Below are 24,642 nucleotides of genomic sequence, written 5' to 3' on the forward strand. Positions count from 1 at the left end.
TATGGAAAACTTAACTGTTTTAACATTTAGATATTCAACAGTTGTGCTGTGTATGAGTGTGTGTAATGACTCAAAAGTACATTTCAGAGTGAAAACAAAAAGCATTGATATCAAATTATATAGCTCCCATGTAGAGCTGAAACAATGAATCGATTAGTTGGCAACTATTAAATTAATTGCCAACTATTTTGATAATGGATTAATTGGTTTGAGTATTTTTTTTATGAAACAAAAGTAAAAATTCTCTGATTCTAGCTTCTTAAATGTGAATATTTTCTGGATTCTTTACTCCTCTGTGTCAGTAAACTGAATATCTCTGTTGTGGACAAAACAAGACATTTGAGGACGTTGTCTTGGCTTTTGGGAAACGCTGATTGTGATTTTTCACCATTTTCTGACATTTTATAAACCAAACAACTAATCAACAATGAAAATTATCATTAGTTGCAGCCCTACTCCTGTGTCAGCTGTGTTGGAAAGCAATCTTTAGCGAGGTTTAAAGGGTCGAAACAAACCTTTTTATGATTAACTGATTGATAATTTTATATATGAAATGTCAGACAGTAGTGGAAATAAGATTTTCCAGAGCCCAAGGTGACGCATTCAAATTGTTTGTTTTATCCAACAAATAGTTGGATATTCAGTCAACTCAGTTTACTATCATACATGACAAAGAAAAACATTGAATATGCACATTTGAGAAGCTGGAACTAGCAAATGTACTGTATGGCATTTTTGCTTGACAAGTAATTAAGCATCAGTGTCTCTGTTAGTCATGGTAATCCACAAACCTTGTTGTGAATAGTTATCAGGACTTTGTTCTAAAGAAACTGTTCCAGTGAAAGAAAGAAAAAACTGTTTTCAATGCTCTAAACACCACCAAATTAATTCTCTTTACCTCCATTGGACTGGGGCAGAGGCAGCAATCTCAGAAGCAATATCTGCAAACTTGGAAAAGTAATTTTTAATTGGCTCCAGCTTCAAATTGTCTGTTTTTTTTAAGAGAGCTTCAGTGTCTCATGATGGTCTGAATGCTGTTTCAGGGGCTTTTTCACCCTGAAGTGAGTTCAGATTTTGGCAAAAACGCACATTAACACTATCTGCATGGCTTGATACCACCAGATTTAAATGATTTTTACATATAATTTGGGGTAACCAGCCCACACAGTTTGAGAAACCTGTGTGTTCAAAGAGAGCTTTACTTATAAGGAGAGTCAATTTGATATGGAGTGTATCACAGTTGTCGACCAGAGTCAACACATTATCGAGTAACAAGCTGATAACTAACTCAGACTGGGATGGTATTTCTGACCACATGGAGACCCTGACCCAAACAGTGAGTGCAGGTTAGCAGTGAATGTAAAAGGTCATATTATTTGGGTTAGTTTCTTTTTAATGATATCATTTTTCAAACAGTCTTTCTAAAACTTTCTGTCTCTATAGAGCAGTCAGCATGCAGCATTTGGCTTGTCTTCACTATAATATGCACTGACATGCGTCTAGTCATTAGTGAGCCTGTAGTTTGCCATGCCTCCCCTCCGTCCCGGTAACTTGATAAGCTTGTAACGGGACTCCTGTATTCATGGTGTTATTGCCCTGCAGGAAGTGGTAGGGTGGAGTGCTGCTGCAGGCTTTAACACACAAACTTTAAATATGTAGCCTTGGCTTGCTTTGCTCATTGCCTTTTGCCATGGTTATAATGTTTTGTTTTTTAACAATATTTTTATTTTTATTATGTTTTTTTAACACATAAACACAAACACGGACAGCTCAAACAATACGCAGTGGCCACAAAGACTTGAAGATATATGATGTAAATAACACATGACATACTCAAAGAGATAATTGCTGTGGACAATATGTTGTGGATGTATAATTGGGAAAATATCATAGCCTCTATGTACTGTATATACAAGTCCAGTTACAGTCATGCAACACGCCTGGAGAGAAGGCAAAATAAAAAAATAATGAAATGATAATTTTGGGAAAATAAATAAATATGTCAGTTTGCTTTTATTTTACTATTAGTTTTTATTTTATTTATATATTTATTTATTATTTGTAAGATATTTGTAATTCCTTGACCAGTATATGTAAAGAAGGATGTCCTAAAAGAAAAAAAATCATCCATTTTAAATTGTTGCTTACAGTTTTGTCATGTCCAGCAGTTTATTTCTGATAGATGATACATTATGTTCAGGTTAGATTGAGTGTAAAATACACCAGCTAAATATATCAAGGTATTTCTGTGTAATCAGAGCAACAGGATACTTGTGCTGACAATAAAACACAGTAAAATGTGCCAAAAGCTGGACGAGCATTCCTACAGCAGCCCAGTATTCATGTTAAATGATATTACATTTATGTTTCATGTTCAATTTTGACCTTGAATTTCTGTCTGTGATCAAAAAGACATTCTGTGTCAGCATCTACGAAACTTACTAAAAAAAACTCAAGTTATTTTCCTGGTTCTTGACGTACAGTCCCGTAGATCTGTCCACTGCCCTCACACAGTATCATGATGGTTCATGTCCACAGGGTGGCACTAAAAGTTCCCTTAAGAGAGTAAGAAGTGAACTAGCATCATTCATAAATTGCACTAAACCTGCAGGTATGTATTTCACAAGCGTAGATTACAGAACACATTTTAATGTTTCACATGACTTCATAAACAAACTAATTACATTCTCATTTTAATATGTTTTAAGCAATATCTATATATCTTGTATACTGACTTTGGAGTATTTCATACTGTAATATAATGAAGATTATCTTGACCCTTTTGCCTTGAACTACAGTAGAGTACAACTGGCTTTAATGGAGGTTCATTTTTCATAAAGGACAGAAATACTGGCAGAGCAATTTTATTTTTTTTAATTTTAATTTGAACATTTTGATTGCCCTATGTGGAATGTACCTGAGAATGTAATCAAATGAATCAGACCTTTTGAGGTCAATTGTATATTGTACAATTAATTGTTTGGAGCTCAGAGCTTAGAACTTATTTTTTTTTTTTTACAAGAAATATACAAGTAAAGTTGCATGAAAACTACACTAACAAAAGACAAACATTGACAACCACATAAAAATAATAATTAAAAAATGAAATTAAAAAAGAAAGAAAAAGAGAAAGAGAAAGAAAGAGAAAGAAAAAAAAGAAACCTGTCAAACAAAAAGTCATATAATTATTGCTTTAAATATTAACAAAATTAAAGTATATTTCTGATTTTCTCTTTACAAGAAATGTACAAGACATGACAGCCACATAAAAAAATAAGAAAAAAAGAAAAGAAAAAAACTAACAAAAGGTCACATTATTATTGCTTTAAATGCTTTAAAAAAATTAAAATGTATTTCAGATTTTTTTTTAAAAATAAATGTACGAGACATGACAACCGCATAAAAAATAATAATAAAAAAGAAGGAAAAAAGAAAAAGAAAAGAAAAAACTTTCAAACAAAAGGTCACATTATTATTGCTTTAAATCTTTAAAAATTAAAGTATATCACAGATTTTTTTTTTTACAATAAATGTACAAGACATGACAACTACATAAAAAATAATATTAAAAAAGAAAAGAAAAAAGAAACCTCTCAAACAAAAGTCACATAATTATCGCTTTAAATTTTTACAAAATTAAAGTATATTTCTGACTTTTTACAAAAAGATGTGCATGTCATGACGTCATCTCTTCTTTTTTTTTACAATAAATGTACGACCACATAACGCAACCTCTCAAACAAAAAAAGTCACAAAAGTATTGCTTTAAATATTTACAAAATTTATATATATATTTCAGATTTCTTTTTTTTTTTTTTACAATAAATATACAAAACATGACAACCACATACAAATAATAATAAAAAAGAAAAGAAAAAAGAAAACTCTCAAACAAAAAGTCACATAAAAATTGCTTTAAATCTTTACAAAATAAAAGTATATTTCAGATTTTTTACAAAAAACAAATGTGCCTATCATGACGTCATCTCGCAGCCGTTCGTTTCTCCCCAGAGAGGGGCGTGGCTTGCTGACGCATTGCGGCTCGCTCCCTGAACCAACTGAGCAGAGAACGAGGCTCAGCGGCGCGTGAGGGCAGTTTTATATCATGCGTTAATGTGAACGGTGCGCGTGCACGACGGTTGCTTACCTACCAACGGCAGCAGCAGCAGCAGCAGTCTGCCGTTGATGAGAGGGCTGAAGCCGCAGCTGAAGCATCATCCGGGGCCAAACTACGAGAGGATGAAGCTGCGCACCGCCTCACCTCCTCTCCGCTGATATCACCGTTAAAAACACCCTAATTGTTGTGTTTGTTTAGTAAATGGCGAAGCTGAAGGTGTCGAGGTGAGAGCAGAAAGCTGCCGTTGCTCGGGCCGCTCGCCTGCCTGCCTGCTGGAGGAGTGCGCACTTTTTATCTTTTTGCCAGGGCAACGAGCCAAAACACACAAATCCAGTGTTTAATTTATCGACTATACTGAGTGAGGAATCATGACTTCGGGACAAGACGAGAGCTCAGTCCGTGTGGCGCTGAGGTAAGTCACTGACGTGTCTTTTAATTTACCTAAATGCGTGTCTTAATTGGCCCGGTGACACCTGTCAGTCAGGGCCGCGGGGCCTAGCAAACACCTGCAGCATCTGCACACACACACACACACACACACACACACACACACTGTATTATTACACATTATCAGCCTCATTGCATTTTAGCACGGTGACCCACTTCCAGCCGGGCATCTCTTGGTGCTGCTACCGGCTTTTCATGACAGATTTTCGGTCTGCTTTGTGGTCCACCTCCGCTAGGTTTTGCAGTTCCCCAAAGTGTGTTTTCTGTGCCAAAAACAAAGCATAACAACCATTGCACAGGTGCACACAGCACACTCTGGCATGCATGCATGCATGAGGGGGATGATATCATCTATTGTAAGGGCTGAGCTATTAGAGAAAGAAGGGTGGGAGAGAGACAATCAGCCTGTATATACTAAACACACACACACACACACACACACACACAATATCTATACATTATCATCCTCATTTCATTTGACCCACTTCCAGCCGGACATCTCTTGGTGCTGCTACCGGCTTTTCATGACAGGTTTTCGGTCTGCTTTGTGGTCCACCTCCGCTAGGTTTTGCAGTTTCCCCAAAGTGTGATGCACAGTATGTTTTCTGTGCCAAAAAACAAAGCACCCATTGCACAGGTGCACACACACACAGTCTCCAGCACACTCTGGCATGCATGCATACATGAGGAGGGATGATATCATCTATTGTAAGACAGAGCGAGGTCTGGGAGAGAGACAGACAATCAGCCTGTGTCTCCTGAAGCCTGTCCTCTTCCTCAGAGCCTCCTGCAGTCAGAGAGACAGTTAATCGATGAAAGAAGAGCTTCACTGACAGCCAGGTTTCAGTGAAAGGACAGTGGGCCGTTCAGTGCAGCTCTTGCAACGCTGTCAAGTCTGCTCTTTGTTTTGTAGGCAGCTTTGTGGTCCACCTCCGCTAGGTTTTGCAGTTTCCCCCAAAGTGTGATGCACAGTATGTTTTCTTTGCCAAAACACAAAGCATCACACACATTGCACAGGTGCACAAACACACACACACACACACACACACAGTCTCCAGCACACTCTGGCTTGCATGCATGCATGCATGAGGAGGGATGATATCATCTCTTGTAAGGACTGAGCTATTAAAGAAAGAAAGACGGAGCGAGGGTGGGAGAGAGACAATCGGCCTGTGTCTCCTGAAGCCTGGCCTCTTCCTCAAAGCCTCCTGCGGTCAGAGAGACAGTTAATCGATGAAAGAAGAGCTTCACTGACAGCCAGGTTTCAATGAAAGGATAGTGAGCCGTTCAGTGCAGCTCCTGCAACGCTGTCAAGTCTGCTCTTTGTTTGTAGGCAGCCCACTCATGGCTCTAGTGATTCAAGCCTGGCTGTTACAGATCTGTTTGCTTTATTAGAAAAGATGCTTCCTCTTCTCCAAGTACACACAGTTAATGTGCTATATTGTGCTGGAGTAGGCCGCTCCCACCCAGCTGGTGAGGTGGCACAGTGACAGTGGCATAATGGGAAACAAGTCTCCCCCTCCGTCCCCCCCTCTGTCGCTCTAAGGCAAGGCCTTTCAGAGACCATTTTGATCATTATGAAATGCTGTATTGTTGCATTTTTTCCTCTGTATCTGTTCGTTTTCCACTTTGCTCATTTGTTTCTAATACTCACCCTCATGTGCATTTGTTCACAAAAGTGCATCATCATCATCATCATTGTGTGTGTGTGGAGCATGTTTGTCCAGAGCTTCCTGATTCCATTTCCTATTTTGAAGGGGAAAATCCACATTTTCATGCTGTTCAAAAACGTCAATAGAGAGCCAAAGACACGCCCCTTCAGAATAAATATGAATGGTAGTCAACGGAGATAGATAAATATTTCTTTGACCCCGTTTGAATTGCACCACGAATCACACATATGTTTGTCAATTTTAAAGATAATTTTTCAGGTCAAGAAAGTCTTGTAGGTTTGTCGTAGGTTTGTCGTAGTATCATTTAGTTTTGTGTGAAACCGCTCACTGAACTACATCTCTTGTCTCACACAATATACTGTACGTCACCAACACTAGCTAGCTAACTTATCTATGTTCCACATTTTCACAAATTACGTTATCTTACCTGATGTGTTTTATTCAGGGAATCCTGGTCTTTTTATCAGCCGGGAAACAAAAGAACGATCAGACCTGTACGAGTACATCCCAGTACGAAACACACAGGCATCGTAGCTTCAGAGAGAGACGTCATCATTACGCGACTTTTGGGTGTGTAGTACTTTCTAATTATGTATTTTCACAGTCTGATACTTCAACAGTTTTACAACAAACTGAGACTTTCTTGACTTGAAAAATTATCTTTTAAATTGACAAACATCACATGTGTGATTCATGGCGCAATTCAAACGGGATCCAAAAAAAAATGGTCTCTCTCCGTTGCCTATACCGTTCATATTTCTTCTGAAATAAGGTCTCATGGTGGTCCACCGGAATGGGCGGGACTTAGAATTGGCTAAGCAGCTGACACATGTGGCTGCTTTTGTTTTTATTCTCAGATATTTTGCTTCTAGTTGATGTGACGACATTTTCCAGCAGTGGTTCATTTTAGCAGAAAATGTTTAAAAATTCAAAGAGCAAGGGCTTCCTTCTTAAGCTGCACAATATATTGTTTTTTTTAACATCATCGCAATGTCAACTTCCCTGATAAGCACATTGCGAAAGACTGTGATATTACAGTTTTTTAGTTAGTTGAAAGAGGTAGACAACTACACTTTAAAATGTGACTATCATTCTTTTTTATTGGTGCCTTTTGTGCAGTTCAATGCTAAATTTGTTCAAGAAAAGAATATTGGAAATAATTTCCTTTCATTTTTTCAATTCAACAAGCAATTAGTTATATTTTAGCAGTATACTTAAAGCAGAACGGCAGAACTGAGTACACTTTAATATCAGTTTATTTATCGCAAGTAATATCATTGTCAACAACGTTATTGCATATTTTCCTCATATCATGCAGCCTTATTTCTTTCTAGAGATGCCATTTTGTGCCAACATTTAGTCATAAAGGGAGAAATCGTATCATAAAAGAGAGACAGAGACACCAGTTTTGACACTGATGATGTAAAATAAGTGTTTTGAGGAAGGGGCAATAGTCATTCAGGGAGTTGTATGAAATCACAGGCTGCCCAACTGAAGCAGAGTAGAACATGCAATTTGAGGAAAAGTGAGTAAACCAAAGTGAATTACTGCGGTTAATTACAAAAAAGTTCCTTCAAATCACAAATCAATGATATCTATTACCAGTGTAAGAGAGTATCTGAGTGTGCATTTTAAGAGTACCACGTCCTCCTCTGGAGCCTGTAATGTGGTCAGGTGTCTCTAGCAGGTGATCTGCTTGTGTCTTTCTGTTTATCCCTCTGAAGTTGCACAGTTAGTGAAAAAAAAACCTTCTGGTGGCACTGAGTGGTCATTAAAAATAACAACATCTATACTGATGTAATGATTAGATGTCACATATTAAATTAATCACCAACTATTTTGATAATCGATTAATCGGTTTGAGTAAATTTAAAGAAAAAAAAGTAAAAATTCTCTGATTTCAGCTTCTTAAATGGGAATATTTTCTGGTTTCTTTACTCCTCTATGACAGTAAACTGAATATCTTTAAGTTGTGGACTAAAGAATGACGTCATCTTGGACTTTGGGAAACACTGATCAACATTTTTCATAATTTTCTCGCATTTTATAGTCCAAACAACTAATCGATTAATCGAGAAAATAACCGACAAAAGACAAGTTGAGGCTCTAATTTACAGTTGTGCTGTTGTACTGGCTCTTCGACTATAGAATAAAGACCACAAACTATAGCCTGAAAACTGGCCATAGAGCTGAATTATCACCTGTCTGATATAATGTCTCAAATTCCATAACTCATATGAATGTGTGAAGCAACAAAATTGAGATAAAAGCCGGGTTCTTACCCTAAATCTGATAAAGGATGTTTGCTGTATGGCTGCATGATATGAGGAAGATATACAGTATGTGATTACCTTGTGGAATATTGCGATAACGATATTACTTGTGTAAAATAAACAGATATTAAAGTTTACTTAGTTTTGCCTTTCTGCTGCTTTCAGTGTATTGCTAAAGTACGATAAATTGCTTGTTGAATTAAACAAAAATGAAAGGAAATTATTCATAGTGCGGCCTCCTCTTAGACAATTGGTTGACTAATCGGTTGTTTTGGTCTTAGTCGACAAAGATTTCTTTAGTCTTTTTTAGCCTTTAGTCATTTTTTTAATGCTGAATGACTTTATTTCTAAGAAACTTGTGAGCACATCTCTGGTAAACAAGATTTAAAGCATTGGGCTGAACACAAAAGACACCAATAAAAAACAATGATAGTTACATTTCAAAGTGCAGTTTTGTTCTGATACAACTCAAAAAAGTGCAATATTGCAGTCTTTTCGTTCTCCCTTTCTCTTTCATACTGTGTATCCCTACTTTGCTGTGAAGGTAAATTGCAAAACTATTTATGGCCACTAACTAAAATCAAAAATACATGCTTGTCCAAACTGGACATATTGTAAGTATGTGTTCAAAATGACTTGCACTTTCTAAAAGAGTCATTCCAAGAGCGTGCAAATTGCAGTAAAAGTGTAGACAGCATTCACCCAGTAAGAGGTTGATGTGTTTTGTGTTCAGGTTCCAGAAACTAAAATTACAGCCCTGATTTTTACCACGCTCCATTTTAATCTGTTTTATGTAAAACCAGTGCTTTTTCAAAGACATACCCAGAAAAGTACAGTTAATCTTGGGCAGTTTTAGGCTTTAAAAATGGACTAATAATCTACAGTTTTGAAGCATTCAGGATAAATGAGCCTGTAAAACCAGTGTTGTAATGAGTACAGCTGTTTTAACAGCTTTTTTTCCCTCTCTGACACCCAGCTCTAGTAATGGTTTTGCAGTGGCATGTTTTAACTGCTACCAACTGGCAAAATAGTTTGTCATGACTGTTGACAAGTCTCACCGTGCACGTGCAGTTCAAATTGGGTGTGACAATTCATTCGCTCAGCTGCTTATAAACCCAACTAGCTCCAGCATATTTGGGTATGCTCATTCCTCAGGAGCAACCGTGTGTCAACAAAATGCCTGAAATGTAATGGAAAAAGTGTTGAGCAGCTTATCTTGGAGACCAGCGATTGCAATGTGCAGTTTAAGCCATAATGCGTGATCCCAGATTGCTTAGTAACTTATAAACAGGGTTGCTTACGGAATGAGGGGTTCACTTGAGCTTGGTTAATCGGTTTAAGACCGTAGCTTATTTCAACAGAGGCCATCCTGTTCTTTTAAACTTCCGAAAAGCAGCACAAAGCTCAAAAAACATTTGCTTTCCAACATGTATTTGCGTCCATAGTATATGTTATTACCTGAGCACCTCCTGGGCTACAGTAAATAGATTGTGCGGCAGTGGACTTATTTGCACAGTGCAAGGCGTCACAATAGTTTGTCTTAAATGGTAGGTGTACATTGAGGGGAAGGGCTCAGGCAAAGCTGAGGACTTGTTAAACCTGCCTGCAGGGACGCTTACCGCAATAGAACAAACTTGAAGCAGCTATCATTTATTTTTGATGGCGGTGACCGATGAGCGGTGCGGATCAAAGCGAGAAGGAGTGACTGTCTGTGTTCATATCTGCTGTAACAACATTGTGTGCTGCTGTTTGGCTGCTGTTACCAAGCTCATTAAGCGCTCAATAACATGAAGTAGCCGAGAAAATCACAAGACGTATCGCATCATGAAAATTCAGTTTTCTTTCCCCCTGTATGAACTTGATTTCGATGCTCAGCAGAAGGGCACAACAATGACGCTAATGAAATTAAATAGGTCCCTAAACCTCTAAAGGCTTAAGTTACAGGCATACTTTAATGTAATGACATGGAGGCATGCAGCAACTGGTATAAGTGCTGTCTAAGCCTCAGGTTGTACTGTAGAGACAGGGTTAACTGTGGTAGAAAAAGCTTGTTAAAATGAGCTGCACGATTATCTGCTATTACTTAATGACCTGCAGACCACCAGGCGTTAACTCAGATGACAAGAGACAGCAGCTGACAATAGCTGTGGGGGTTTACAGTGTAAACAGAGGCGAAGGGGCCTCTCTACTGAGAAGACAAGTGGGGTGCAGAATGATTTAAAAAAACAGAAAAACATGTGGAAAGGAACTGGTTTCCTCAAACAATACAATATAGCCAAAATCTACTTATTTTGCACTGGTCAATTTTGAGATTTAGGGTCACTTTGCTTCCATAACATGTCTTCTTTTAGACTAGTGGAAAGAAACATCCAAAATACACATTTAGGTGTTTATTTTACTACTTTCTCTATTTGCGTATGTAAATTTCTCCTAAATTCACCTAATGTTAGCATTAGATAATGCCTCGTTGTCATTTAAACATAACATTTCAGAAAACTTGTAATACAAAAACGATTGTCTTAATGTAAGTAATCTGCTGGGGAAGTTTCATGGTGATATCTATTAGTTGTTTTTTTATCTTATTCACCTGTAGTGTCTTGTAAAATGTATGGGATTTTACAATACATATCTTTAAAGGCCGTTTTCTCAAAATGACTTTGTTCTCAGACTCTGAGCCAGAAATCTCCACTTCAGTAGCACTTACATCCACCAAACTTTCCAGTTTCATTTCTATCTATATTCTGAAGGTTTTTACAGAGGGTTTTGTTCATATATCATTCATAGCCTGATTTATAGAACATTTTATTCCTAAAAACATGGCGAAAATTGTTTTTTTTTTATGGTTGTTGACGGTATTTTCTGATTTATGGAGTGATAAAAAGATATATCCAAAACTCTGTCTATAAAAACCTTGCATATGTCAGCAAAATGAAACAAGAACTGTGAACCTGCCTTCATCCAATTTTCAGATTCTGTTCTGGAAATTTATGCAAATTAGCAGAGTTTGATAACATACGTTTTCAGAAAACTGGGGAAGTTTCATAATGATATCTGTTAGTTAATTTTTTTTATTCACCTGTTGTGTCTCCCCTTAAAAACTGACAATTTGTCGTTTTTTTGTTGGAAAAAATAACCATTTTGATATAAATCCTGACAAAGTGTAAGAGTTAGATACTTTTTTGAGCAGAAAATACCAGTGACATGGCCAGGGCCAGTAGAGGACTGGCAGAGGACCAGTGGGAGCTGGGATACGGGACGTTCAGATGCGTGTTCGTTACCCATGGCATCACCATGCAAACACAAAAGCCCCGACGGATCCAAAGCCTCTCCAGACCTCGGGCTTTGTTCACATCCACTGAGCCAAACCAGTCTGTCAGGAGTTAGCCGCTGACCCATCGTCCTGTGAATGTGTGTGTTGGTCTCGAGCTGTTCTCTATTTCCTCCCGTTGTTGTAACTATTAGTCCAATGTAATATTCATACCCATGTGTCCTGTTACAGGTGTTTTACACTTTCACACTGGGAGCTTAAGCTCAATACTAGCACAATACACACGGTAACAGTTTAATATACTCACAAAAATTCAGTGTGAACTGAACAAGCATGAATATATTTATATCCCTGGTCTTCCCAGAATTGCTGGATATGACAGTGATGTTATTTTCAAAAACAAGTTTTCTGCATTAAAGTATATGTTAAATTTGCGGGTGAATATGTATTTAACACCCTATTTTGGTGTTAATTTGGAATAGGTTTGCACATTTTATTGTAATTTTATTGAAATAGCAATATGACATACTGCAATTTTTAATGTGAAATGTGTGTCAAAATACCATTTTAAATTAGGTATGCACCGATCCGACTTTTTCAGTCCCTATAACGATCGGCCAATACGGAGTGCCGATCCGATACTAGTGTTTAATTAATAAGCTGTAAGCCTCACTGTGTGGAAGTGACTGGGATCATTCTTTTACATGTAAGGCAACATTAGGCTTGACTTAAACATTGCTTTCTTAACTTTGTTAAACAAAATGTAACAAATAAATACATATACAATACACCGCAAACCTGCGCCTCGGTGTTGGTGTGGAAAGGGACACACAAACACTGAAGATTTGAAAAAAAGGGCGGAATATTTGTAAGTTTTAGGGGCAGTGTCTCCAACAATGTTTGCAAAATGCGACTAAATGGTCACACTGTGGAGCCCTGGATGAACTGATAATGAAAATAAACTTGCAGCCCTAAACTACAGGTGGTTAAAAATACAAAAGATTCCTCAAAGTTGTGCATGTAGACAAAATGATGCTGTTCTTCTAAACATTTTAATGTTCTTGAATACCTGCTGAGATATTACTGTATCGTACGGCTGCTGCCCAAAAGTCGATTCAACGTGGAAAATTCTGCTTCAATTATAGCTCCATTATATCGTCAATAATAATGGATTTTCTTCTGTTAAAATCTTCTACACTGCCACCGGGGAGTCTGGGTTATTCTTTGTTGCTTTGTCTGGAGCGAAGAGCACTGGCTGTGTCTTTTGTTGTTTGCATCTAGCTCTGCATCTTCCTGCTATGATCCACATTCTTTTATTAGAGAAACGGCCTGAGGGAGAGCTCACATCGTGCTGTATTAGCTTCTCTACACATGCTTGTCTTTCAAGTTAAAAAGAGAGGCGGTCTACTTCCCGTGTTAGCCAAAGTGTTTAACTGTTAGCCTACCCAGACGGAAGCTATGAATAACACCTACTTTGCCTGCAGCACTAGTTGACGGAGGAGTGTGTGTTTCCAACAAGTGAGCAGAGGCCAGCTGTGAATAGACTCGGCTCGTTACGGTGTAAGATACACTGACCTTACATCACTTTGTTTTTATGGCACTATAAGGAGTGCACTCAGGCTGCCAGATGATATTATTTTATAGTATTGCTGTTAGAGTTGGTGATGATAGACGCTTATGCTCTCTGCTCCTGTAATTAAGCCTTCAGCTCATTATAAACTGTAATAAGTGCAGCAGTTAAGTAAGATTACAGTCCTTGTTTAGTCTATGTCTAAATGTCTACCCTATATTTAGTCTAAATGTAAAAATAGAGGCAATGTCCTATTACAACAGTCCAAAACCCAAAGATATTCAATTTACAATGATTCAAAATGGAAAAAAAACATCAAATTCTCATATTTGAGAAGAAGCTGGTACCAGTGAATGTTTTGCTTTTCTGCTTGATAAATTACTTATTGATTAATTATCAATAATGTAGATACATTTTCTGTTAAAGAAATAATGGATTAGTTAACTGCTTGTTTCACCTCTAATCCCTGCATTTACAAAAAGTTACAAGTGTTTACAGCTTAAACAATTTATCAATTAATTGATTAGTCAATCATCAGAAAAACTTGGTAATTAAAGATGCCAAGTATTTTTTGGCTCCAGCTTCTCAAATGGGATGATTTGCCACTTTTTTCTGTTTTATATATTTTTTTAATTGAATACCTTTTGGCATTTATACTGTTAAAACAAGTAGTTTGAAGACGTTTCCTGGGTTTCTGGGAAACTTTTTGTAAGTATAAACTTTTTCACAAAGAAAATAATCATTAGTTACAATCCTGCAAACATCCAAAAACAAAGTTAGGGGCAGTTCTACAATAGCAGGACTATAGACTTCTCTGAAGTAGAGACAGTCCCTGCAGCAGGACTCAAATTATCATATATTCAATTATCTATAGTAACTGCCTTCTGTCATGATGACAGGTTACCCTGTAACCAGGGCAGGAATTTCACTGGCGGCCACGGCATCCTGCCTAGCTTTGATGCCCTTATATAAAATGTTTCAAAAATAAAATCATCCTTGACCCTTCGGTTAAATTAATTATTTCTGTGGAATCATTGTTTCATTTGATGGCCTTGCTGCCCTGGCATTTGGCCTATGTGCCCTCAAAAAATTGACAAAACCAAAGGCCAAGTGGCCTTGCCCCTAAAATGATGAAATCACAGGCCTGCCCTGTAACACAGTCATTTGAGTGAAACCCAGATACGTTTCCAGTGTTTTAGCCGCCATGACCCTATTTCTAGACAGAGGGCTCTTCCCTTCCAGGACGATGCTTCGCATGGCCTACACTTATTCTCAACTCGCACCAAAATAGACTCACGAGTCGACTGGCCACAGCATTGCTGGAAGACCTCAGTTATCTATATCACAACCTCTGAGGAGTCAGCGCATTTCTGCCAGACGCATCTGCACCGATGCACAGAGCCTTCAAATGTGGAGCCGCACGCACCACATGTGGACACGTTTATGACAAGGAATGGATTTCCTCCCTCCTCCTCCTCTTTCTTCTCTTCCTCCCCCTATTATGTAGCATTTAGGAAACGAGCTAGTCATGTAAAATAAATTGGATGTAATTATAGAATAGCTTACATGTCGCCACACCCATGCAAATATGTTGTTCTCTCTCTGCACTGCTGCCTTTGTCTTTCTCCGCTGTGATTTATTTTTGTCCTCCAGTTTTCACTCCAACACAACTCTGTTTGTGCTCTCAGCCTTTTCCTCACACTGTACACAGATCTGTCCAGTTAAGGGGCTCAGCTAAAATGGATGAGGGGTCTAATTGTGGATCTGGTGACACAAATAGGATGTGGATGTAACTTTAACTTCCATCATCAAACTGCCAGCAGATCATCACAAATAGGCCTCAGACAGTTACAAATAGCTCTGTTTGCATAGTGAGCTGCCACCTTGTTATTTATGTCAGCAGGCTGCAGTTAACAGGAAGGGAGCTGGTCCTCATGAATCAGGCTGTCTGTCCATTAAATGTGATATTAAAGGTTATATCTGTGGCATCTCCGACATCACTGGCCTAATTTAGATAGTGTGTCTTTAAACTGTCATTAAACCAGTTTATTAAAAAGTGACCTAATGGAGGTCGTATAATTAAAAACTTAAAATGTAACATATCAGATGTTGCAATGATTATTTTCAGCGTAATGAATCTTCAAAAAATGCCCATTTCAGTTTCCCAGAGTCCAATGTGACGTCTTCAAATTGCTTGTTTTATCCAAATAACAGTCCAAACCCCAAAAATATTCAATTAACCCCTGAGACTCGCTGGATTGCCGGCGGTCTTAAAGAGGTTGTAGCAGGCTCAGTCTCTAAACATTACACACACTGGTTGGACTAATGCAGGTAAATCTTAAAATTTCAAACGATTAGTTTAATAATCAGTTAGTTGATCGACAGCAAAATAATCGGCAACTATCATGATCAAGTGTTTCAGTTATTTTTCAAGCAAAAATGCCAAAAGTTGTCTTGTTCCAGCTGCTCAAATGTGATGTTTTGTGGTGGGTTCTTTGTCATATATTACTGTAAACCATAGATCTTTTGGATTGTTTGGACAAAATAAACATTTTAAGATGTCACCCTGAACTCTGGAAAATTGTGATGGATAATTGTCACTACTTTTAACATAATAGACATTACAGATTAATTGATAATGAAAGTAGTGCAGCCCTACTTGAAAGTTGGTGAAAATGTGAGTCCCCCTGTCCTGATATTGATTAAACTTGGAGAGGTGATGCATCTCAATATTAACTGACTCACCTTGCTGCATCATTTATGGAGGACAACATTTTGAGATCATGATTTGCGTGCAGACAATACAACAGCTTCTTCACTGCTCGCACCTTTTTGTACAGTGAGGTTGTCAGACACCCTCCTGCCTGTGTCAGACAGTCTTGCACCAAAAATGTAGGCGTGGATCAAACAGTGCTGAAGGCAGCAGCGTACAGTATGCAAATAACCTGCTCCACCACCTGCTGGCATCATGTAACAGCTGTCTGAATCTGCATATTCATGAGGTGTTAGTAATGTGGATTTAGCTGCAGGTGTGAACACTCAACGTGGGTGGTGACTTTATTAAACGTTTCAGTGTTGATTGGCCTCCCAGTGGCAAAATAATGGCAAGAAAATGAAATTGAGAAACGGAGATGCAAATGGTTAACTAACTGTGTGGAGCCAAAACCGACTTCCACTCGACCTCGACTGATGTGTTTACCTAACCTATTATCTGCTATCTGGCTGCCTTGAAAGCTGCAGATGGCGGCCGGCTGATGTGTCCTTCAGACACGCACGGACGCACACACACACACACACACACACACACACACACACACACACACTCGCTCTTCACATTTTTAGGGCTAGCTTTTGTGTCGCTGGCCTGTGGTTGACACAGAGAGGAGACTCCTGTGTCAACACCACATGGTTGAATGACACTGCAGTCCAGGGCTGACTCTGCAAAGAGGGCAGTGAAGTGGAATTTTTTCAGTCCATACATTCACCCAAATACATCACACAGTTGTTGAAATAGGATGATATATTACTTTTTTTCTGGTCAAGTGGTTTGTGATGACACTTTATAAGGTTTGGACTGAATTTCCTCTGCCTGTAATGTCAAGTCAGTTAAGTCAAGACAGTTTATTCATATATCACAGTTTGAAAACAACCCGCAGTTGAACCAAGTGCTTAGAAAAAAGGAATAAGTGCAGAAATTGACAAATGACAAAAACACATATTGACATATCGAAAACGCATCGAAAACCTGAGAAAATAAGTGTTTTTTTTTAACCTGGATTTGAATCATTCGATGGTGGGGGCCACAGAAAAAGCACGGTCACCTTTACGCCTCAATTGATTATCTGGGATGGAAAGCAGCAGCTTATCCGATGACCTTAATATTCTAGGAGGACATTGGGGATGTAAAAGGTCACCGAGATATGCTGGAGCTAGTCCGTTCAAAGCTTAAAAAGCGAAAAGTAGAATCTTGTACTCATCTCTGGTAATCAGTGCAATGACATTAAAATTGGAGTAATAAGGCATGATTTTTTTTAATTTTGTTAGCAGATGTGCGGGTGCATTTTGCACCAGCTGAGGGCGTGACAGAGTGGTCTGACTGATATAGATGTAGTCCGTTGCAATAATCCAGGAGAGAAAAAAATAAAAGCATGGATTATTGTGCTTGACCTTGCTTAAAATGTATAGCTGTAGTTGTATAGACCAAGCTCTGGAACATTCTGGTTTGAACAGCTTATCATCTGTGTCAGTACGAATCAAAAGGTGACTGAGGGCACATGCTGTACAATAATTTTGTAGTGCAATTGTATATATAATACAGGAATTTTGTGCAAATATTTTTTTGGAAAGCTTATTCTTCCATTTAAACATTTCTGTGACACTAAAACTCAGCATATTCATATTAAAACAATGAAAATATCAACTCATTCAGGGTTAGCAGTACTTTTTAGGGAAGGGTGACTGACCCATCTATTTAATTGCAGTCAGATACATTAGGGTTTTAACTGCTGAATTAATGTACAAAAGAAGTGATAGAAAAGTGGTTTAAGGGTCTGACCAGGAACCTCGACGTCCCCAGTTCCCAATCAGCTTGTTATCTCTCTAGTGTTGGCCAACTAATAAAGGCATAACATGGCCAAATATAAATTAAATGAATGTATAAAAAATTGCTAAAATAATGAAAAAGGCATCGTAGATGGTTCTGTAGCTGTTGTCAGAGAGGAATCCCAGTACTGAATATGGGTATTGAATGATACAATTGGCTGATTTCTTCTCAGTGCTGGCCTCGTATACAGATGAATGGAAGTCTTCTCGAGTTGAAAGCACTCAGACGGACGTGTGACTGCTACTGGAGTTCATTTTACACCATTAAAATGTCACTTTTACAGCAGCAAGAAAAAATGCTCTAGTTTTGGAGTGCTCACTGTATTGTTTTAAATTGAATCTTTACAATATGTTTAAAAAATGTTTTTCTTCAACTAAGAATGACTGAAACTATTCAACAAAAACAGAGTAACCAATGATGCCTTCATGTAAATGTTTCTGTAAATGTAATGTAAATATATTTATGCAAAATCAAATAGCCAGAGGAAATAGGTCTTATAATAATAATAATAATAATAATCACATGTTGCTGATATTTAATTATTCTGCAGCATCAGCAGCACTTTGAAGCAGCAAGTATGAATCACCAGTAATTGTATTTACAGGGATGCTAACGATTGCTAGCCGTTGCTTTTAGGCTCTACTGCTATATATATATATGTATATCAGTGATGCCAGATAACTGTACGAGTTTATTTGTTGTGCTAGATGATCCAAATTTAATTAAACACCTTTCATATTAGGTTCAACATGTGCGTGTGTGTTTCCACTCCTGAAAAGGATGCATCATTCATAGCACACTGACGTGTCTACAAATACAGTGCATCAACCAGGCTAGAAAAAGAAGGAGGCTTTAAAAACATTGCTGTACCATCAGTTTTCAGTAATGTGTTCATTTAGCAGGGCTGGGACGATATCTCCCGATTCGACGGTACATGGGTGATTCTACAAGGATTGCGATTCGATATTAGGATTTATTGTGATTTTTTTTAAAAACTTTTTATTAACACTATACCATGGGAAAAAGTTGAACAACATCTCAGTAAAACAATGCAAAAAAATAAACCTTTAAATGGTGGTTGTGATCAAAACATACTTAATAGATATAATCAAACAATAAATGTAGGTTGCACTGACATTTTGAAAGGCCTGATTATTTCTTCTTCAACTTAGAGTATTTTAAGAGTCAGCACAGTTAGCTCGGTTTTTGGCATACAAACTGGCATTATCAAAATACAGAATTAGATAGGACCACCAAAAGATGTTTTTCACCATTTGAAAGCCCTGTTTTAAGTGCATGTGTGCATACATACACACATGAGCCACTGAGCGGAAGAAACACTGACCCCAGCCCGCCTGCCAGTTTTCCCTCTCCATGTTGACAGCTACAGATGATCCCTCGCTGACACCTCCTGTTGCCTAACCTTCCAGTCCTCTACCCGCCCCTGGTAATGATGTGGTGGTCTGCTCCCTGACCCTTGACCCGCAGGAAGCAGTAAAGCCGTTATCGGCGTGCCACAGGGACTTGGCGTAGCCCCGTTAGTTTTTGAAAGCACATTTTCCAAAAGGCTCACAAGCTCCAGGATCAGTGGGATATCCATACATGTCCACAGCTTTATTAGAGGAAGATGAACCAATAAGTTCATGTCAGCAGCATCAGCATGAACTGGTGTGCAGATTCTAAAACTCGGGCACTGTGCCCTGGCAGAGGCCTGGGTGTGTGTTGCTTGTTTTTGCAAGCTCTGTCTGGCCTCGTGTAAAAATATGTGATGAATTTGTTCTCTGTATTTACTGTTGCTCTGTAGCACACCTAGTAACGAGTCTATAGAGGTAAAAACTATTTAAAAAATATGACTCAATTTGAAGTTGGGTTGATGATGAGACCGGTGGATACAGCTTTGCTTATTGTTAAATAACAGTAAAACAGAAATGGGTCTGTCCCACTTATACCCTAAAGACTTCTTACTTACAGCATGGATATTTTTGGATACTAGCGTGAACATGATCTCTGAGTTTTGCTGCTGTAAGCAAAAGAATACCCTTTTTGATATCTTATGGTGATGAATATAAATGTGTTTTTCAACAAAACTCTTTAACAAAAGACGTCAAACTCAACAACTCAAGTGTTGCATACAGTAAGAGGTCGTATAAGATCCAAATAAAATAAAGTCTAAATTGTAACTTCTTATCTTATTAAAGTAAAGATTTCAAGATATTTACTTGATAGTTTTTAATTCTCTCCCTACAAACCACATTGGTGTCCATGCAAAAAAAGTGTTGAGGTTCGATATCCTATCCCTATTCTTGCTATAGCTCCACAGAGTTTGTATTTCTAGGGCAGAGCTGTCTTTTTGGGGCAAGTCAAGTCTGTCGGAGTATATTTCATGTCTCAGGTTCTTGACAGCAAGTCAAGTCACAACCCTTGATTCAGGTTTTCCATATGACCATTAAATGACACGCAATTTTAACGTTTTCCTTTCAAAACTGTGTTGATGCTGTTTTTGTTACTTGGCTTAAGGGCTGCACAATATATTGTTTTTTTATCGATGTCAAATAGCGCGATAAACACATCACGAAAGACTGCGATATTGCACTCAGGGATTTTTTTTTGTTAGTTGAAAGAGATTATCACTAGAAAACTACACTTTAAAATGAATCATTCTTTTTTTATTTGTGTATTTTTGCAGTATATTGAAAGCAGCAGAAAGGCCGAACTGAGTAAACTTTAATATCTGTTTATTTATCACAGCAAGTAATATCATATTGCGATATTCAACAACGTTATTGCATATTTTCCTCATATCGTGCAGCCCTACTTGGCCTAATGATTTATGACCATGCAAGGCCTGTCTGTCTGCAGCTGTTGGATTTTAGTTATTATTCTGGGACTGTAACGGGTCAAAACTTGAGAACTGAACATTTTTGCTTTCAAATCTCTAGTAAAGTCTCTAGTAAGTCACGTCTCACAGCAGTCAAATCCAAATCAAGTCTTAATTTTTGTCACTTGAGTCCAAGTCTCAATTCTCTAGCTCTGTTCAGGGAAAGCTTGATAGCATGTTTTGATATGACAACATAAAATATTGATCTTTTCTTTATAGTCTGGATCTGTCAGTTGTGGTGTCTCATAATAAGGGCATTAATGGCAAGCCCTGTTTCCCAGTAATATCATAGTTCTGTGCAGGAATGTTCTTCTGGTTTCAGTCATTTACTGCCGTTTTTAAGCTTTGCAGGAGGGATTTGAGCAGTTGGAGTTTCCTCTGGTTCTGAGAGGGATAAGCTTTTATCCTACTTCCCTTTGGGTTGTGGCATTAAATTGTTTGACAGTTTTAGAGGCATATTTATTTTTCTTTCCTATCTGAATTGAGGGTCTAGTGATGGAGGGTTTTGTATGTTGTACAGATGTCTTAGTTAAAAACTACATATTTGTCAGCTTCCATAAACAAAATATCTAATTTCTAGCATTTGTTATTTGAAAATTTGCTGTTTTTTGAAGAGAGAGAAATTGCTGATTTTAATATTGTTTAATGATGCAGCACAGAAGCTGAGGAAGGTCTTTTCACTTGACCCTGAGGGTAAATTCTCTTTTCCAACTCCATTTTGGGTTAATTAATATTTCATATCCTCTAAATGTAAGATTTTTAACCCAGACTGAGTTAGCCAGCTTTGTGCAATTACCAGACTGCACAGCTAAGGCCTGGCCAAGTGGTTACACTTGAAAAGAGGTAAAATTATCCCTGTGGGTAAAGAATAATTATATGATAAACTCTTTTTGAAGCTTCAGTCACGAGGATGGAGAGGCACACAGAAAACGTTGGGCTTAATTCACCGTTTGGGTTCTGCGCTTCATCCTGAAGTCCCTGACGGGTGGCGGGATGCTGATCCAGCTTGTTTCTCTCTGATGCCCCACCTCTTGGCATCTTTTAGTCGTCCAGACCAGCTTTACATCCCGCTGGGATCGGATTATGACTTTAATTCTCTGCTTCCATTACCGGTCACCATGGCAACCCCATCCTCTATGTCACGCAGAGTACAGACAGTGCTGCACAGACATAAAGACATACTGGTGCATTATTAGGAAATATTGAATCTCCTCAGATATGAAGTCAAAGCTTTTATCGGTGATGGATGTGTTTTGGGCTGCGGCACAGATTGCATGTGCTTGTGGTTTTCCTGCAGCTCGTCTGTGGTCTGGTGTTCAGTTTAAAGTCGACGCCGGAGCTCTGAGCTCTTTGTCTGGTGCTGTAGGTGGTCCCGTCTGGCTGAATGGACAGAGCATGAAACCACTTCTAGCAGGGTTTCTGATACTAAAAATGTGCCTTCTCATTGTACTACAAGGCACTTTAAAAGCATCACCAAAGCCACAGAGATTCTGTATATTTGAGCTTAAGATGTCTTTCTTTTTAATTATTTTTCTTTTTTTGCCAGGCACTTTTGCGGCTGTAGCCAAACTGCAGTAGTCTTCTGCATATTATTCTGCTGCTTCTGCACAGTGAGGTGCCTCGCTCGCCTCAAAACGCACACATGCTTCAAGTCTTTCACGGTTTTGTGAAATCCGGATATCATTCCAGCCCCCACAGTGTTAAGTCTTTCTCTTTAAACCTGCACATACTCCCCAGCTGAGCTCTGTTGCACTAATCCCCGTACTGCTGAGGTGATTTCTAGCGTATAAGTGTAATATGCTACCACTGCTGTGTGTAAGGGCTGTGGGAATGTTTAAAATTAATGACAAAGATGCAATGAAATGCAATAAAAAATGGTGATGTTTAAAGCCAGACTTCACTGGAAAGGTCTGCCATATTTATATGCAAGTATTATAAATTAGGAAAAATGGGTTTTAAGAAGCAGCTTGAGACATTATTCCTGGAAATAAGACCTGGAAAATAAACTTTCTTTTAGTACAAATGTTCAAATGAAGTGAGATTTACTGTTTATTTGGCTAATGTACAATCAAATGTTTTTAAGATCATACTTTGTCTGGTTTTAGTTTGGTTGTAATTTTATATTGTAATGTCGCATTCACGAAGAGCGAAGCAAATTTTCGCCTTTCTTTACTCGTGCAAGTTGGAACACCAGTATCATTTGTGTTCATTCGTGCCAGAGAGGAGAAGGAGCTTGTCTCCATAGATACCAACAACTTTTATTTTTGCCAACCATGGAAGAAATAAACCCTGTTGCTGCTTTGTACATGTTGTGGTAGTCCCAGATATGTCAGACAACCAAACGCCGTCGTGTCTGGGTTCATAACCTCACCCGGCGGCGAACTGTATTCACATACAGTGCCATTGCACTGACTGTATCTAGCAAGCCACACGTCTCTACTGCAGTATGAACCCAAAATAAACAGATTGTGCTGTGATTTAATTGCAATAAAGGGATCAAAAAGATGCTGAAATAACTACATAATAATGCAGATTTGCAAAAAGTCTGAATTCATGCTTTGTCAGGTCTGTCCGCAAGACGACAGGTAAACAACTTTTAAAATGCTGCTCTGGTTTTGACCTTGACTTTTTCCTAACCCCTCAAAATCTTGGTCTTGTCTCAGCCTCAGTATACTCCTACGGCACTGGTAAGAGCGATATTGTCTACTGATATTGTTATATTGCAGGAGTGTTACTACTGTATTGTGCACTGTATGTATAGTATAAGTTCAGACATTTTTAGTTGCACTATATAAATAAACAATGGACTTATTGTGACGTTGCTGGATGCAAAAATCAGTGCAATAAAAAGGAGCAATGCTACCTACATGCTGGAATCAGAGCTTGCATTTAAGATAACTTTAAAATATGAACTTTTTGCCTATAAATGACTAGTTTTGAGCAAACTGTCACTAGTAAAAGCTGTCTTATACATCAAGTGAGCACTGACACAAATTGTAGCTACTACCTCTCCAGTTAATGCAGCTTTTTCAGTAATTTCATGAATGCAACAAAGTGGCTTTTGGATCAATGACCTCTCGTTTGTGGTGTTTGAAAGTCCCTTTTCTCAGGTTGTTTTACACACCTGAGTTCAAACTTAAATGGTCTCACCTAAAGGCCCCGAGGACTGCCGGGTTCTTTAGGGTAGTGATTGACAGACAAATAACAGCAAAGTACATGCTGCTGTAATTTGAAACTTACCTGACCAGTTCTGAATTGTCCTGATATAGTAAACTTAAAAGGTTAACCCAACCCTTCTGTCACATGCTGTCTTTTTAAAAATGATTTCCTCATGTGTCCTACAGTGCGTGAAAGGTGAGAAAGGAAACAGGTGACGGCTGACGGGCTTGGAGCAATCACCTGCTCTATCAAAGCCTTTTCCTGGTGCCTCATATGATTATAACCACAAGGAGGCATGTAGACGCCGACCTTCAGTGTCGGGCAATGAGCCAAGTGTGCGACAAAGATGAACCCTTTCTCTCTTATTACCTTGTCTTTCTTCTGCACGCACGCTCTTTCTCTCTGGCCTTCACACAGGCTTAATTGTCTCCTCTGTGAAGGACAGTGAGACGTTATGAGTGGGCAGCCCAGTGGCAGCAGGTGACATCATCCCAAGCCGCCGCACTGCTGCTCTCAGCAAAACTCCACATAAAGATCTGGCCTGTTTACTATCCAGTCTGCAGAGACCACTGGGAGTGGAGTTTCAGCTTTTGTGTGCGTGGCTTTGAATTTTGGCTGAGTGTGCACAAACAAAGGCCGCTCTGAATCTTTTTT

General features: G+C 38.4%; 1 protein-coding gene across 7 annotated transcripts in view; it reads left to right on the plus strand.

Moving 5' to 3' along the window:
* The first annotated feature begins 4,046 nt into the window (after positions 1–4,046).
* The window catches only part of kif21a (kinesin family member 21A), a 58,831-nt gene continuing 38,235 nt past the window's right edge, over positions 4,047–24,642 (plus strand). For 5 of the 7 annotated variants that reach the window (XM_074633722.1, XM_074633723.1, XM_074633724.1 and 2 more), the window contains exon 1: positions 4,048–4,529. In XM_074633722.1, the coding sequence (XP_074489823.1) occupies positions 4,486–4,529 (44 nt within the window). In that variant the 5' untranslated portion in view covers positions 4,048–4,485. Of the gene's footprint in view, positions 4,530–24,642 lie in introns of all 7 variants that reach the window. The other 2 variants (XM_074633720.1, XM_074633726.1) reach the window with 2 other exon arrangements.

The sequence above is a fragment of the Sebastes fasciatus genome, chromosome 4 (genome assembly GCF_043250625.1).
Source record: "Sebastes fasciatus isolate fSebFas1 chromosome 4, fSebFas1.pri, whole genome shotgun sequence".
Taxonomy (NCBI): Eukaryota; Metazoa; Chordata; class Actinopteri; order Perciformes; family Sebastidae; genus Sebastes; species Sebastes fasciatus.